Genomic DNA, 15457 nt, shown 5'->3' with positions numbered 1-15457 from the left:
TGTTATATTGTAGATCTGAATTACTGAACTGGCCACGATTATGCGTGTGGGGGAATCCAGGGGCAGCTGAACAATCACCCTTTCAGTCTGGGGGCCCAGCCCTGCTCTTTCCCGGTCTCCTGCCTTGACCCGCCTGTGCTGTGAAGCAGGCGGTTCCAGTTGTCTCCTTCAGAGTCTTCATTCACCCACCCCAGGGCTGCTGCCCGCTGAGGCACTGGATGGGCCAGCGAGGTCATCACTTCCCACCCACATACATGTTCAGTCATCTACCACGTCGCTCCTCCAGACGCCGTCAGGTTTCGAAAGGCTCAGCCTGAACTCCAGGAAGCCACTGCCAACAGGTCAGAGTCGGTGACAGCTGCCATCTGTCACACTAAGGAGTCATCCATCTGTCTGAGCATGGCCACATGTGGGTGGAGGACTGGCTGGCAGCACCTGCTGTGTCCAGATGTTGCTGAAAAGCAGATTGGTCACCAAATAGGTGTCACCCTGTGTGCTGAGAAGCCCCGTCCTGATCCTTGGGGGCCTGTCAGCCTCGGGACCCTCGGGGGAGGCCCTGTCGGGGAGTGACTAATAGTAATTAGCCCATCAGGGCGGGGGCTTCACACCAACCTCTACTCTCCGGAGTGCTGGCAGTGGCCGGAGTGTTTCTGGATTCCTGACCTGAGAAGCGTCATCACCTGCTGTCGACAGAGTCAAGCTGCCTGAGCCTTGAACTGCTGCATCATTAGTCAGTCCCCACCCACAGCTGGACGAGGGTTTCTCTCTAGATTCCTGCTCTAGAGCCCACAGCTGGCAGTGGGGTCGGGGACCCAGGAGGTGGTCTGTGCTGACCTTTAGGATGCCTGGCTGGCGGGACACCTCTTCCTTTAGGCCTCATTTTCCTGTCTGACACTTGAAGGCATTCGACTTTTGACTTTCAGTGGGCCTTCAGCTAAGAAATCTGTCAGCTGACCCTTTTTCTCTCTGAGCTGCATGACCCCACACTCGGGGCTCCGGATGCCATCATTAACTGGAGCTGCCATTACTTCCTGACAGTTCTTTTCCCAACACTACCGGTAATCCTTGAGGCAATTTTAGTGTTTAAACCAGCCAGTCAACATAACAAGTAATTTTTTGGGAGAGGCACACTCGGCAGTGCTTGGGGGACTGCGGACTGGGAATGGAACCCAGGGCGCTCACACGTAAAGCAGGTGCTCCAGCCCTTGGCATCACCTCCCTGGTCTTTTTTTTTTCCAGTCTGTGTCTGGCATGCATGTGTTCAACAGTTCCCAGTGGCATATCTGAAGTGAATTTGCTAATTTGAGGCCCTGTCTACGCTTCTCCAACAGCCTTCTCTCAGAATTGTGTTTGGGGGTGATGGTTTACTGCAGAGCCTGGCATTTTTCTAACACATCTACTCAGTGCAACCTGAGGGGAGCTGCAGCTTACCTGTTTTAAAGGCCCAAGTCCAGTGCCTGATACTGTGGGAGGTGGGGTTGGGTCCTATGTCCCCTTTGTCCTGTCCTCAGAAAGAGGCTCCTGAGGGTGCTACACTAAATACCTCCTCAGGCTCTTTAAAATGGGAGTGCCCTATTCTGGGCTTTCCTAGGGGAAAGGTCTTATGCAAACACTTCCAAGAAATGTACTTTTCATTTATTACATAAAGAATGCAGTTTGGGGGCCAGAGAGGTAGCTGACTGGCTGAGTGTGTACAGGAGAACCAGGTCCCCCAGCGCTGCCTGGAGGAACTCCAAGTATACCAGGTATAACCCCAAAACAAAAAATGGGGTGTGTGTGTGGAGGGGGAAGCAGTCTGTAAGGAAAGTTTGAAAACAAACAGTTCAAACCATACTGAGTCCCATATTCAGCTGCACTTTTAATCGGTGGACTAGGCGTTTTTCTTAGGACATACATATAGCTGTTTACACAGAACTGGTATCATACTATACTATATAAATTGCTTGATGTGCTTTCCCCACCTGATACGGTGAAAATTTCCCTATTAATAAATATTTTTTTTGAAACACAGCTCTCCTTTGATCTCCCCTGGATTCTATATGGCTTTTTCACAAATGAAAAGCAGGTCCTATAGCCCTTCAGAGGAGGTTGCTGAGAACCACTGGGGCTGGACTGGCAGTGTGGCTGCAGGCAGGCTGTGAGGACATCCCAGCAGACATTCTGTGAAAGGCCAGTGTGGGTGGGGACCAGCCCTAAGCGTCAGTGAAGCAACATGTCAGCCAAATCCCGCCCCACCTTCTTAGTCCTGGTGTTGGAGCAGTGGGAAGGTGGAGGCAGTGACAAAGGCCCCACAGTGTCAGTCTCCAGAGCAGCAGGTCACGTGGGCTCTGAGCTGAGCTGACCCTTTAGAGCAAGCTGTAGGTGACTCCCAGGTTCTGCAGCCCCCAACCCCTGCCTGGAAGACAGTACTTTGTGCCTAGGTGAAAACTGATCATGTGACCCATCTTCCCCCCAGGCAGGAGACCTCTGCTATAGACAAGTGACAGCAGTAAACCTCCTGGTCACTCCACGGTGACCAGGAGGAGACAGGTCAATCCCAGTTCTGCCACGCCATCCCGGGCAACCTTTGCAGCCATGTCACCTGAGCCTTGTGGGCACAGTGAGATAACACTCTGGTCAAGCACTGGGAGGGGCCATGGCACCCAGTGACTCCAGACCCACTGAGCTCTGTGACCCGACTGTTGGCCTCACCCTCTAAAAGCGTCTGGGAAGAGTTGAAAGAGACAAGGCCATGTCACAGCTGTGGGCCCTCCTGGGAGACCGGCTACACCAGGTACCTCCCTGATACACACCCTTTCTTGGGCACTGTACAAGCACTGTGGCGTGCTAGAGATAGGACAGTGGGCATGGTGTTTGCCTTGCATCCCACTGACCCCTGTTCTTTGCCTAGCATCAAATATGGTCTCCCCCTAAAACCCCAGCTATGCCAAGAGTGATCCCTGAGCACAGAGTCAGGAGTAGCCTTTGAATACTACTGAGTGTGGCCACCCCAAAAATAAATTTTAAAACGAAACGAAGAAAAATACAAATTGACAAAGAAACACTCCCTTGTATCACTGCTGTGATCACACTAAAGCCTGCTCTAACACTATGAGTGACCTGGGGTGGGCACAGATAGGGCCTGCGCTTTGCAGGAGGATCTTTTTGGGGAGTTCCAGGAAGTTCAGGAGTCACCATGGGGTACATCCAGAAAATACACCCCACATGCAGCAGACGGTGCTGAGTCAGGGCTGAGAGTCAGTTTAGCACACAGGAGCCAGATGCCCACATGCCTGCCAGGAGCATGCCCAGATGCTTCAACTCAGGATGAAAGCCCAGTCCAGTGGATTCTGGATGGTCTGAGGAACCCAACCCATAGGGAGGGATCCACTGGCCACAGTGCCCAGCAAACTCTCTCTGAAGCAAGTAATTTAGGCTTTTGGGAGGGTTGGTTTATGTGTTATTCTGGATGGGCCACAGCATTGATTTTGGCCAAATACCAGTCTTAATACTGCCATGAGGATTTTTCAGATGTGATTAACATTTTAAGTCAGGAGACCTGGGAGTCAAGATTACTCTCCACAATGTGGACCTGATCCTCTGAGGACCTCAGGAGAGAGAAGATTGAGGTTACTCAGGTGGCTCCACATTTGAAGTCCAATCTGAAATGTTCCTGAGACTCTAGTCTGTGGTTGTCCCTGCATGCCTCACACCTGCCAGCCTCCACAACTGCAGAGCAGACCCTTTAGAGAAAGCCTCTCTGCACGCCCATCCTATGATTCATGCTTCTCTGAGAATCTGAGTACAGGGACCTTATGATATCCACTGCCAACTATCCCACTCTGCCACTCCAGGGAGGATGCAGGCACAAGTGACATGTAAACAAAGGGATGTGGACATGTTCCAGTACAATTTTATTCACAAAAAACACAGCAGGTTGGATTTTTTTAGGTCCATGTGGTTTGCTGACCTCAGGGAGAAGGCACTTTGAGACAGAAAATCTCATTTTAAAAAATTAATAAAAGTGAACAAACAAATGCATCACTGACACTGCTAAGTACACATGCTGGTTACAGGCTTGGCCAGAAGAAGCTGTGCGAACAGGAATGACCCAGCACCTTTCATTCCCACTGCCTGACAATGGTCTGACTAGGGGGTCTGGGGTGAGACTCCATCTCTCGGCATCCCAAGGACTCCTCCAGGGAGCAAACAAAAGTCACGGGGAAGCCAGACACCCTGTGTATTCTCCAACTGTCTCAGCAATGATACAGACTAGGCACTACCAGAACTGTAGCGTATTTCACCAGGACCAGCCAGGAGCCTTATTATTGGTGGGCTCAGGAGGGAGGCAGCAGTGACGACCTGGGAAAGGCTGCACAGCCGTCTTTGGGCTAGGGTGGGCGGGATGGGGGCGGGGGCCACAGGATCTGTCTCAGCTCCCGGGCCCACAGCAACACGGGAAAGAGCTTTGGAAGAGGCCCAGTCTGCAACCAGCAGTCCCTGTGGGAAGTCAGGATACTCCCTGCCTTGTAACGTGACTTCCCCAGTGGCTCGTTTCACAGTTGATGGCTTCTGACACGCGTGTACTCATTCACATGTACTCCCCACAGTCTGCAATGAGCACCTTCTGCTTGGGCTTCCCGTCCTTGCTGCCCTGGGCCTGTGCGAGCGAGCGGGAACAAGTGAGAAGTGGGGGAGGGTGAACAGAGGGTGTCTGCGACACCCAAGATCTGAAGACGGGTCCCCTTCCTGGAAAGGGCCAGGGCCGCTCCTAGCCCGAGGGCTGGCACTCACCTCAATTTGCCGCAAGACGTCCAGGCCTTCTGTGACCTCCCCAAACACCACGTGCTTGCCGTCTAGCCAGTCTGTCTTGTCACATGTCAGGAAGAACTGGGAGCCATTGGTGTTGGGGCCCGAATTGGCCATGGAGAGCAGGCCTGGGGGAGAGAAGGATCCGTCAGCTCTTGCACCCCTGCTTAACCCCTCCCAAGCCCCCCACCTCCCGCCACCCTGAGGACATGGCTGGGAGTGGGTCAGATGAAACTGAAAGACGGCCTCAACAGAATCTTGCTAAAACTGTGTCAGTGGAATGTGCTAGAAATATGGCAGAGGGAAAGAGATAATGGAAAGTAGTTTACAGAACATTAAAATTTTAAAAATAATTACTATTTTGGGGGCTTTCCAGTCCAGTACTCAGGGAGTGTAATCCCAGTCACTCCTGGAAGTACCCAGCCAACTCTCAGGGTTGGGACCCAAGGATGCTGTGCTACTTGGGGTTGACAGGGCCACGGACCTCCCAGAGTCACCCCAGTGATGCTCCAAGGCCTCCAGGGATACACAAACTCAGATCCCAGTGCAGGCTTTGACCGCCTAGCTATTTCTCCAGCTCCATGCCCAACCTTTGCCTAAAAGGGCCAGGAGGGCCAGGAGCTGGCACATGCCTTGCATGCAGGAACCCTGGTTCAATTCCCAACAGTACATGGCTCCCCAAGCACTTCGGGAGCAGCCCAAAAACAGAATAGTGGGGGAAGCCAAAGACATACATGTTCGCTGAGGGGGACAAAAGGTGATGGCTTTTGAGGGGGTCACAGCATGCCTAGGGAGCCATGCACTGCCAGAGAGTGAACTTGGGGCCTTAAACATGCCAAGCATGTGTTGTACCATCCACAGCCACTTCCTGGCCCAAAGGAAGGAAATTTTAAAATAAGCCATACATGCCTTAAGCTGAGGGGCTGAGCACCAACAGGGAAATGGAAGTAGAGGCAGCTGGGGTCCACGGCAGGACCCGAGTTCTAAGTGGGGGAGAGGTCAGAGAGGGTAGGTGGGCAGGGAGAGGTGGACTGCTGGCGAAGAAAAGAAGGTGGGAATGGGACAGTGTGATAGGGCAGCTAATGAAAAAACTTGAGCTAATGCCCTAAATCCCAAGCTGCCATCAGCATACTTCTGTGCGCTCCAGCTGCGGGTAGAGCAAGTGTTGGGCGCATCTAGCCAAGATGAGGGTGAGGACTGAGGGCAGAGAGAATCCAGGAGAGGTTGGGGTCGAGGGAGGTGTAGGCAAGGAGAGGAGAGGTAGGATAGGAATCAAGGGGTGCTGACTCACCATCCAGGACCCTGTCCCCTGCACCTGCCAGAACCATGGCCCCCACAATTCGGCCCCCCACACTCACCAGGCCCTGTGTGTTTGAGGATGAAGTTCTCATCGTCAAACTTCTTGCCATAGATGGACTTGCCACCGGTGCCGTTGTGGTTGGTGAAGTCACCGCCCTGGCACATGAACTGGGGGATGATGCGGTGGAAGCTGCTCCCCTTGAAGCCAAAGCCCTTCTCGTGGGTACACAGGCAGCGGAAATTCTCTGGGTGAGAAAGGAAGGCTCTGGTTAAAGACCAAAAGGACCACAGTGACAGTACAACGGATAGGACATTTGCCTTGCACTCAGCAGACGCGGACTTGATCCCCGGCTTCCCATATGGTCCCCTGAGCACTGCCAGGAGTGATCCCTGAGTGCTGAGCCAGGAGCAAGTGCTTAGCACCACTGAGTGTGACCCCCCCACCCCCAAAGAAAACCATGGAAAATGCTTCTTGGGTTAGAGTTCAGGGGTTAAAGCAAGTGACCTCAGTTTGATCCTTGACACAACATGGTCCCCCAAGCATTGCTGGGTGCAGCCCTGGAGTCCCCAGCATCTTTGAGAGGCCCCCGGGTCATTGTGTGACCCTCCCCGAAAAGCTTTATATATCTATATATCTCTCTCTCTATAGAAAGTGAAATAGTTATCTGATCTGAATGAAAACAAGAGCATTAAAATTTTTGTTTTTGGGCCTTACCCACTGTGCTCAGCACTTACTACTGATGGGCCTGGTGGTGCTACCGTGGATCAAATCTGGGTCAACTGCATGTAAGACGAGAGTCCTACATGCTATACTATCTCTCTGGCCCCTTGTGTCACTTTTCAAACCAAGAGTAGGGCCAGAGGGACAGTACAGAGAGTAAGGCACTCGCCTTGCATGTCTACGTCAACTATGATCCTGGTTGGAATCCCAGGAACCAACTATGGTCCCCTGAGCACAGAGCCAGGAACGGCACTTGAGCACCGCCAACCCAATTATTTTTAATTTTTAAATTTTATTTTCATAAGGTTGTTCACATTAATTGGTTACACTCAATATTTCAACACCAATCCCACCACCATTACACCTTCCCACCACCATTATTTTGAATTTTCCCACCACTGTTCAAGCCTGCCCGCCATAGGCAGATACTAGAAAATTTATTTTCTATTGCTTAACATGAATATCATGAGGTCGTACAGCCGCCAAAGTGGCATGCGTTCCTGAAATTCTAAATTTGTAAACAACTGAGGTTTGGAGACACTTCTGTAGGGAACTAATCCATTCTGAGATTCATTTGTGAGTCTCTGATCAAGGCCGGTGACAAGTGGAGGCAGTTTGTGAGTGTGACAGTCAGGACCCTGAAGGGGTGGGGAGACAGGAAGGGAGATGTCCCTGCTGCCACCATGTGGCCTGGAGTCTTCAGTCCCTGCCCACCCCCAATTTTTAAAAAACTATAAAGTATAAAAAGTACACAAGCACTTTACTTGCTTTGGGACAGCAAGTCCATTCATGTGTGAAGCCCTGGATTCAATCCCTGGTATTACAATAAGAAACAACAAAACGCCTGCTCTGACTTACCTGAGACATACTCAGGGTGAAAGAATCTCGTGTGTGTGTGTGTGTGTGTGTGTGTGTGTGTGTGTCTGAGAGAGAGAGAGAGAGAGAGAGAGAAAGAGAGAGAGAGAGAGAATGTGTGTCTCTCACCTGCTGTCAGGGACACGAGGGGGCAGCTGGGGCCTGTGGTGGAGATCGGGTTGGGGGTTTGTCCTCACCTGCTGTCATGGGCACAACATCAGAGCGTAGGCGGATTTGGATGCGGCCAGCAGGCTTGTTCCCAATCTTGATGTCCAGGTACACCTGAGGGGTGGCACGTGCCTTCTTTGCTGCGGGCTCCCCCTGAGGGCAGAAAGGTAGCCTGGTTAGAGGGATGCAAGAGCACACAGCCCTCTGAGTGTAGCCCAGAACCCTCTGCCGAGAGGGAAGGTGGAAGGCACGAGCCTCCCAGAGGCCAGTGGCATGCCTAGAGCCGGGAGCCCACAGGGAGTTAGCCTTCCCATCAGAGCAGCGTGCTCTGGCCCAACAGGCTCCACCGCACCTCAGACTCTTCCCCTGCAAAGCCGCTGCCGCCCAGTCACCTGCCTCCAGGCTCTGCTGACCCACGATGACCCACAGCCTCCCTTGTTCCCCGGGCCGATTGCTCAGATGAACACAAAGAACAGAGGTCGTGGCTTTGTGGTCCAAGTTGTCAAGACTAAGCAGAGGACAGAGAAACCAAAATGCCACCCCTTGGTTCCAAAGAGCAAAGTCACCCGTTGATGTGGTTTAGTGTAAACAGGGCTGATGTGCCAACAGGCTGCTACTGTTCATTGCCAAAGCACTGGCACAGCGGGGCCAGTAAGAAGCACTCTCCTTGTGCAGAGCACCGTCTGAATCGTGCTGCAATACAGCCTGTCTATTGCTCGGCCACCCGGAAGTGGCACCACCACCATCCCCGCTTAGGGACAGCAAATCAAGGCAAACCAAATTCCCTATTTGCCCGAACTCACTGAGATCATGAAAATCCACACTGAAACCACTTTCTCCCCTAGCCCATGCTTTTTTTCTTTTTTGGTTTGGGCCACACCTGGCAGTGCTCAGGGATCACTGCTGGTGGGTTTGGGGGATCCTGTTTCACAACATTTACTGGTTTACTGCCTAGAAAGATAGGGAAAGGCATTAAGCACGGGAGCAGCCTGTACAAAGGCAGAGACGGCGGGGGCCGGGTAGGGCTCCCGCTGTGGGTTTCACCAAGTGTGGCAAGTGGGGGCTGCAAGGTGCAGAAGACACAGGTGCAGTAGCAGGACAAGCATGGAGAGTCCCTCCCAGCCTTCCCTGGGGACAGGTGACGGGGAGGAGAGCTGGGTTTCCAAAGAACATCACAGCCATCTGCTGAAGACAGGAGGAGGCCAAGACTGCAGCCAGGGACTACTGAGGAGCTACACAGTCACGGCAACAAGCCCAGGCCACATGGTGATCAGGAGGAACCGGGAGGAGGGAAGCGGATGGTTCTGGAGAAAGACGAAGCAGAACATGGCGATACTCCAGCTATTTGAAACAAGTGGGCCAAGACGGCCTCCGGTGACTCCACTGACCAAGGGGTTATTTATGTGCTGTGCGTGGTTCCCACGTTTATGTCTGACGTCCGTGTGTGCACGGGCCAGGAACAAGTCGCTGAGCTCTAGGAAGAATAGGATCAGGGGAGGGAGGGTCCACAGCAGGCAACAGCATACTGCCTGTGAGGCTTGCTGCAGCCATGGCTCGGGGCAGAAAGGGAGAGGGAGAGTTCCAGGAGAAACTGAGGGAGCGTCACCAGCATAGCCAGGACAGGCTGCATACAGGCCCGGGCCTCCCTGGGAGCACACGCCGGTCTCACCTCCTGGGTTTCTACTTTGGGAGGCTCTGACCCTTCTTCCTCTTTACTCTCTTCAAGAGTCTTCCCAGAAAACTTCTTCAGCCAGTCATCATCTGACCAAACTGAAAGGGAAGAACCAGTCCAGGTTAAGAAAGCAAAGTCCCCCTGGCAAGGCCAGCAGAGAGGGCCAGCTCCTAGCAGGACTGAGTGAAAGGGCCACACACAGGGAGTGGCTGGGCCCCTCTGGAACATTCCAGAAGTCAAATGCTGAGAACAGGAGGAAAGGTAAGGGACCAGGCACTTTCACACAGAATGGAAGCAGTGACTCCGGCTTGCTGAGATGCTCAGACTTTTTTGACCCCAAGCCGGGTGGCACATGCCTTTCACCGACAGGCACCATCCACTCCTGTCCACTTGAAGCAGTGGTCAGCACCTACTTCCAAGTAAATGGAAGAAACACAACTGAGGGGGCCGAGGATATGGCTGATAGAGCCTACAGAGTGCATGTATGAAACCTTCTGTTTGATCCCTAGCACCCAAAAACAAAGGCCCCACAACTAAGGCTACTCAGAGGACGTGATGGAGGATGTGGCCACTCACCGGGTCTGGAAGAGCCTTCTTTAATCCGCATTGGCTTTGCTAAATTGACACGGATTGTCCGTCCAAAGAGCTCAGATTCATTCTGAAAAGATTACAAAGCCTGTTGCTGAGACTGTTAAGAGAATTGGATTCAAGGATCAGAAGTGTCCATGGCTGAGAGCTTACCACAAAGTGTGTATGGGGGGCGGGTTGGGGGTGTGGAGGGCAGTTAGGACAGAGAGGGAAGGGGTCACTATGACAATGATACTTGGAAATGATCACTCTGGACAAGAACTAAGTGCTGAAAGGAGATTATATATATATATACAACACCTTTCAGAACCTATATTGCAAACCACAATAGCACAATGCCTAAAGGAAAGGGAACGAGAACAAGATAGAGGTAAAGTATCTGCACAGAAGCAGGGTTAGGTAGGAAGGGAAACTGGGGAAACTAAGGATGTCAGAACACTATAACTGAACCCCAATCATGAACAATTTTGTAACTGAGTATCTCAAAGTGATTCAATTAAAAAAAAATTTTTTTTAATGAGAAAAAAAAAAAAAGGACTGCTTTTTACAACTTCTGCTCTATGAGGTAGGCCCCTAACTTACTGTCCCTAACAGGCTGTGCAGCACCTCACAGCACTGAGGGGTTTTCTCCCTGAGTTGTCATTATAAGCAGACGCTACTGCCAGAAATAGCCCGGACTTCAGAGGCTCAGCAATCACCGAGAAAACGCAGCTTCCAAGTACCCAGGTTTCCTTTCAAATTAAAGAACATCGACTTAAGGCCGTGAAGAAAATATCATGATAAACCATGATGAGAAAGAACGTCTGACTGGGATTTTATTTGCCAAGATTGAATATAATGAAAATAAATTTACTGGAGTAGAAATCCAGGCATAGTGCCTTCTCGACCTTGGTGATTTGCCCCATCTTGACCTGAGATGTGAACTTGGCTTTTTCTCTTCTAGAGAAGCCTGTGTTCTCACTTGAATATTAACCTCTCCTTCTCTCCTCATATCTCTAAGTAAATTTCTTGAAATGAAACTATTTTACTTCACAAAAATAGTGAAATTAGGGCTTAGCTGTGCTCTAAGGAACAACACTCCTCTAGAACAACACTCTGGATGCTGATTTGAGCATCCCACCTCGCCCCTAAAATCCATTGCCAGCAGGACGCAACATCTTCCACTTCTTAGCTAATATGAAAAGCCAGAAGATCCAAAGAGGAACATACAGACAGGAAATCTTTTTTCAAAAGGCTCTCTCTACGCTATCCAAATCATTTGCCTCAGTAACTCACCCTACCCACATCCTTATTGAATTTCTTTCCTCAACTGTCAACTGATCAAACATTTCACAAAACCTTGCCTCTTTTTGCAAAATATGCACTTTCATCATGCAATCAGTTCGCATTATGTTTGCAATGTATTATCCTGGGAAAGGGCAGCCAAGCCAGGGAGTGACCCACAGGAATGATTAGGATCTACAAGATTATTAAATGAGGAAGAATGTTTTGAGGAAGGACTAAGTTTAGAATCAATGAATTCACAATGAGTATTTCCACGTGGCAGTTTTCACTTGTCCACGTCATCTTCTGACTCTGGAGGATCAGCGAACCAGTATCTGAATAAGCATCCTCTGTGCCACCCAAGAGCAACATCAGTCCCAACAAAGACTTCCAGCCATACCATGTTGTCGATAGCCGCTGCAGCATCCTGCCAAGAAAAGACAAGATCCACGTTGAGGCTTGCAGCTGAATCTTTCTAGTGGCGTCTAAACACATACTCAGGCAAAGAACCCAGACACAAGTCACCACTCTGCTTCCTCTGTCTGGGAAGAGTACCTCCTGGCTGACTTCAGCACAGGTAGAAGGCACAGAAACTAATCACCGAGGGTTGGGGCAAGAATGCTCCATGAGCAGGGCCACAGAAGCTTGGCAGAGCAGCACAGAGGTCTGGGCGGATGGGCGGTATTATTCAGCTTGTGCAGTTTGACTGAGTGAGCAAAGCTTCCCTTCAAATCCCACCACTTGTCTCTCAGGAAGCAGCAGTTTAAGGTCCAGAAATTCAACCAAAGAAAGGATGAAACATAGGTAGGACTGACTTTTCTCACCTCTGCCAACTCAAATTCAACAAAAGCAAATCCTCGATGCTTTTCTGGGGAAAGAAAATGGGGGTGAGGGGGAGAAGAAGAAAAAAAAAAACCGCAGTGAATAACCATTTGGGGCAATGGGAAGAAACAGATGGTCACAAGAAAGTGAAGTCAGCCTCTTACCATAGCGACAATAGAAATTCTGCCCACTCGCTAAGATGGAATCTCATTCTTTGATTTTTTTTACCTTGTTTGAACAGTATTTTGCACTTAGTTTTTTGGTGGAGAGGAGGTCTCACCTGGTAGTGCTCAGCAGTTACTCCCAGCTCAGTGCTTGAGTTTCCTGGTGCATGGGAGGACCAGGTGGTGCTGGGAACTGAACCTGGACCTCCAGCAATGGTCCTCCAGGACACAGAGCAGCCAGCTGAGCCCTCTCTCAGGCCCTCATCTCAAATTTTGCTCGAGCAGGCCCAGTAACATCTCTATTGGAGATTTTGTTGTTACTGTGTTTGGCATATCAAATACATCACGGGTGGCTTGCCAGGCTCTGCCGTGCGGGCGAGATACTCTCGGTAGCTTGCCGGGCTCTCCGAGAGGGGCGGAGGAATCGAACTCGGGTCGGCCATGTTGGCTGTGTGCAAGGCAAACGCCCTACCACTGTGCTATCGCTCAAATTTTAAGTGGACATAACTAAATAAGTTTTCTAACTAAAACCATAACAAATATACGCAAGTCAGCTAGAAAAATTAAGTACTTAACCTATCAATTATTTGTTCCAAATACGCGTTCTGAACATCAAGTCTGCAGAATGCATGAATCCTGAAACCTAGACATAATGCTCAATCTTTATCCACAAGAAGGTGCTGCCAAAACTGGAAAGGCCAAGAATAGTAGTGTCAATTTAATTACCAATTAAACTTAGATAAATATTGGTTTTGTTTGGGATTCACACTGGCAGTGCTCAGGGCTTACTCCTGGCAGGGCTCAGGGGACCATATGGGGAGTCAGGGATTGAACCTGGGCTGGCCACGTGCAAGGCAAGTGCCTTACACACTGTTCTATATCTCTAGCTCTACCTTATTATTATTATTATTTTTTAAATAGGGGGTTACACCTTGCAGTACTATGGAAGCACGGTAGACACTAAGTACCAGGGATTGAATTCAGGAGTCTCACACACACTAGGCATGTGCTCTACCATGAGTCATCTCCCTGACCCCAACCTATTGTCTTTAACATATAAAGATCCCAGGCCTAGGGGCAAGGGGCCAGGAGATGGCTTAGAGAACAAGAGCACATGCTTTGTATGCAGGAGCCCCAGGTTCCACCCGTGGTACCACATCGCGCCAGCACAGCTGGATCGAGCAGCATCAAATCACATCACAGCTCTGAGCATCCCTGGTGAGTGGCCCACAGGGTCATCCAAACTCTGCTTCAGAGGTCCCCTCATGCCCCAGACAACACAAAAACATAAAAAGCACTGTGATGCAGCTGTCACAACTACATTTAAGTTCTTGGACTCACCTGTTTCATAATCCAGTGGAATCTGAATATCTGTGATGTCTCCGAAAGGGATAAAAGCGGCATGGAGAACTTTGTCGTCCACTTCTTCTGCGAGTCCACCTGCAAAGTCAAGGGCCTTCTAAGTCACTGTCCTAAGTCAGTCTCTGGGCACATCACATAAGCATCACTCCCTTTACCCTTCTTTCAGACTCTCCTGGAGCCTCAGGATTACTGCAAACCCTTTTTCTTTGTGGGAGTGAGGGATGTGCTCCCAAGCAGTGCTCAGGGTGGCCTAAAGATGACTTCCAGCCATCCTAGACCAATTAGGTCAAAATGTTCAATACTCTGGCCCAGCAATGCACAGGTCAGCAGTACTGGGGTCACCAGGACCACAAAGGGGGGGGGAGTAAGGGGAGATGGGGGAGGGTCTCCAGAAGTACACGCTGTGGTGCTGTGGGGGGAGGGGACTGAACTGTCCTTGCACAGGCACCAATTCCTGGGCTACTCCTTGACCCTGCAGTAGTTTCGTGTGTGTGTGTGTGTGTGTGTGTGTGTGTGTGCATGCTCAGGGGTCCACGTGATCCCAAAGCCATGGTGATCAAACCCCTGCCTGCAAAGTATGCACTCCAACTTCCTGAGCTCTCTCGCTTCCTTGACAAAAGAGGGGCCGGGGGCAGGGCTTGGTGGTGAAATGCACGTCTTGCCAGGATTCAACCCAGTGCCACAGATGAATGAAAACCTTCAAGGTTTCGTAGTGTCCTCAAGATAAAAGTATAAGGTCAGTAGTGTCCACCGGTCTGCGACCTGAACTCAGCCTGGTTCTTTCAGTCTCTGCTTTCCCAACCCTCGGGGGTTTCCGCGGTAAATCCCGTTCCCCAAGTGTAAGCAAGGGTTTACTGCTCCTGCGGCTCCCTTTCAGCAAACACATTTGCCACGTGAGGACGCTAGCTGCTTGGCACAATGACCGATGGCCTCCACCCCCCTAGGAGGGGGTCGTGTCTCCCAGCACCCAAGCCCAAGTCATCACGTGGGTCCTCTCAAAGGCCTCGTCAAACTGCACCGCGGAGGCTACTTTCACGTAGGCCTGGCTAGCCGGGGACGCCTTCCGCGGGGCAGGGCCCGGGGCTGCATCATCTTGCGGCAACCGTTTGTCAAGTGAACGGGAGCGAGGGTTTGGAGGCGCAGAATCACCCTCTGGCCAGGCCGGGGCCGGGGAGGTGAAGTTCTCGATAAAGCGCATCTAAGTGTGTGTGTGGGGGGGGGGACTCGGAAGAGCGGCGGGCAAGTCCGTGACATTCTGGCCCACAACGAAGCAGAGCTACGGTCAGCGCTCCGGCTCGGAGAGTTACACGCAGCCCTCCGTGTCCAGGGGCACATCCCGGCCCTCCCCCCCCCCACCGATTCGGGGTCCGGTTCGCCCGAACGCCGCCGGGCGCCGGCGCTTGCTCACCCACGTACAACACACGCTTGGTAGTGGCCATCTTGCTCCCGCGCTCTTCCGCCGGAAGCTGGCGCTGGGACCGCCCCCCCGAGCCGTGGCCACGCCCCTCCGCCCCTTCCCAGTCTCCTAAGGCCCCGCCCACCCACGCCAACCCGCTTCCAGCTGCGGCTGCTGGGGGAGGCGCGTATTGAGACCGGCGGGAGGCTGCAGCGGGTTCCCGCGCTCTCACCCCCAGCCCATAAGCAAATAACTATATCATAATATATTATATATAATATATTATAATAACAAATACTCCACTCGCAGCCGGTTGCCCTTATTCGGTTTTTTTTTTTTTTTTTTTTTTGCTTTTTGGG

At 51.4% G+C, this 15457-nt stretch overlaps 1 protein-coding gene across 3 annotated transcripts; it reads right to left on the bottom strand.

Moving 5' to 3' along the window:
- Positions 1 to 3872: 3872 nt before the first annotated feature.
- On the bottom strand, positions 3873 to 15168 carry PPIE (peptidylprolyl isomerase E). 3 transcript variants are annotated; one of them, XM_056123426.1, is made up of 10 exons: positions 15111 to 15168; positions 13682 to 13780; positions 12179 to 12222; positions 11755 to 11781; positions 10080 to 10161; positions 9501 to 9601; positions 7861 to 7984; positions 6147 to 6332; positions 4774 to 4916; positions 3873 to 4639 (listed from the first exon to the last, which is right to left on the bottom strand). In XM_056123426.1, exons 1-10 carry the CDS (start codon positions 15139 to 15141, stop codon positions 4571 to 4573), a joined length of 906 nt encoding a protein of 301 aa, XP_055979401.1. In that variant the 5' UTR covers positions 15142 to 15168; the 3' UTR covers positions 3873 to 4570. The 3 variants fall into 3 exon arrangements, with proteins under 3 accessions (XP_055979401.1, XP_055979403.1, XP_055979402.1); XM_056123428.1 differs by having other exon boundaries at positions 11755 to 11839; positions 15119 to 15153; XM_056123427.1 differs by having other exon boundaries at positions 15119 to 15147.
- Between the last annotated feature and the right edge of the window lie 289 nt (positions 15169 to 15457).

The sequence above is a fragment of the Sorex fumeus genome, unplaced genomic scaffold (assembly GCF_029834395.1).
Source record: "Sorex fumeus unplaced genomic scaffold, SorFum_2.1 ptg000047l, whole genome shotgun sequence".
Classification (NCBI taxonomy): Eukaryota; Metazoa; Chordata; class Mammalia; order Eulipotyphla; family Soricidae; genus Sorex; species Sorex fumeus.
This window is presented reverse-complemented; position numbering and strand designations above follow the sequence as displayed.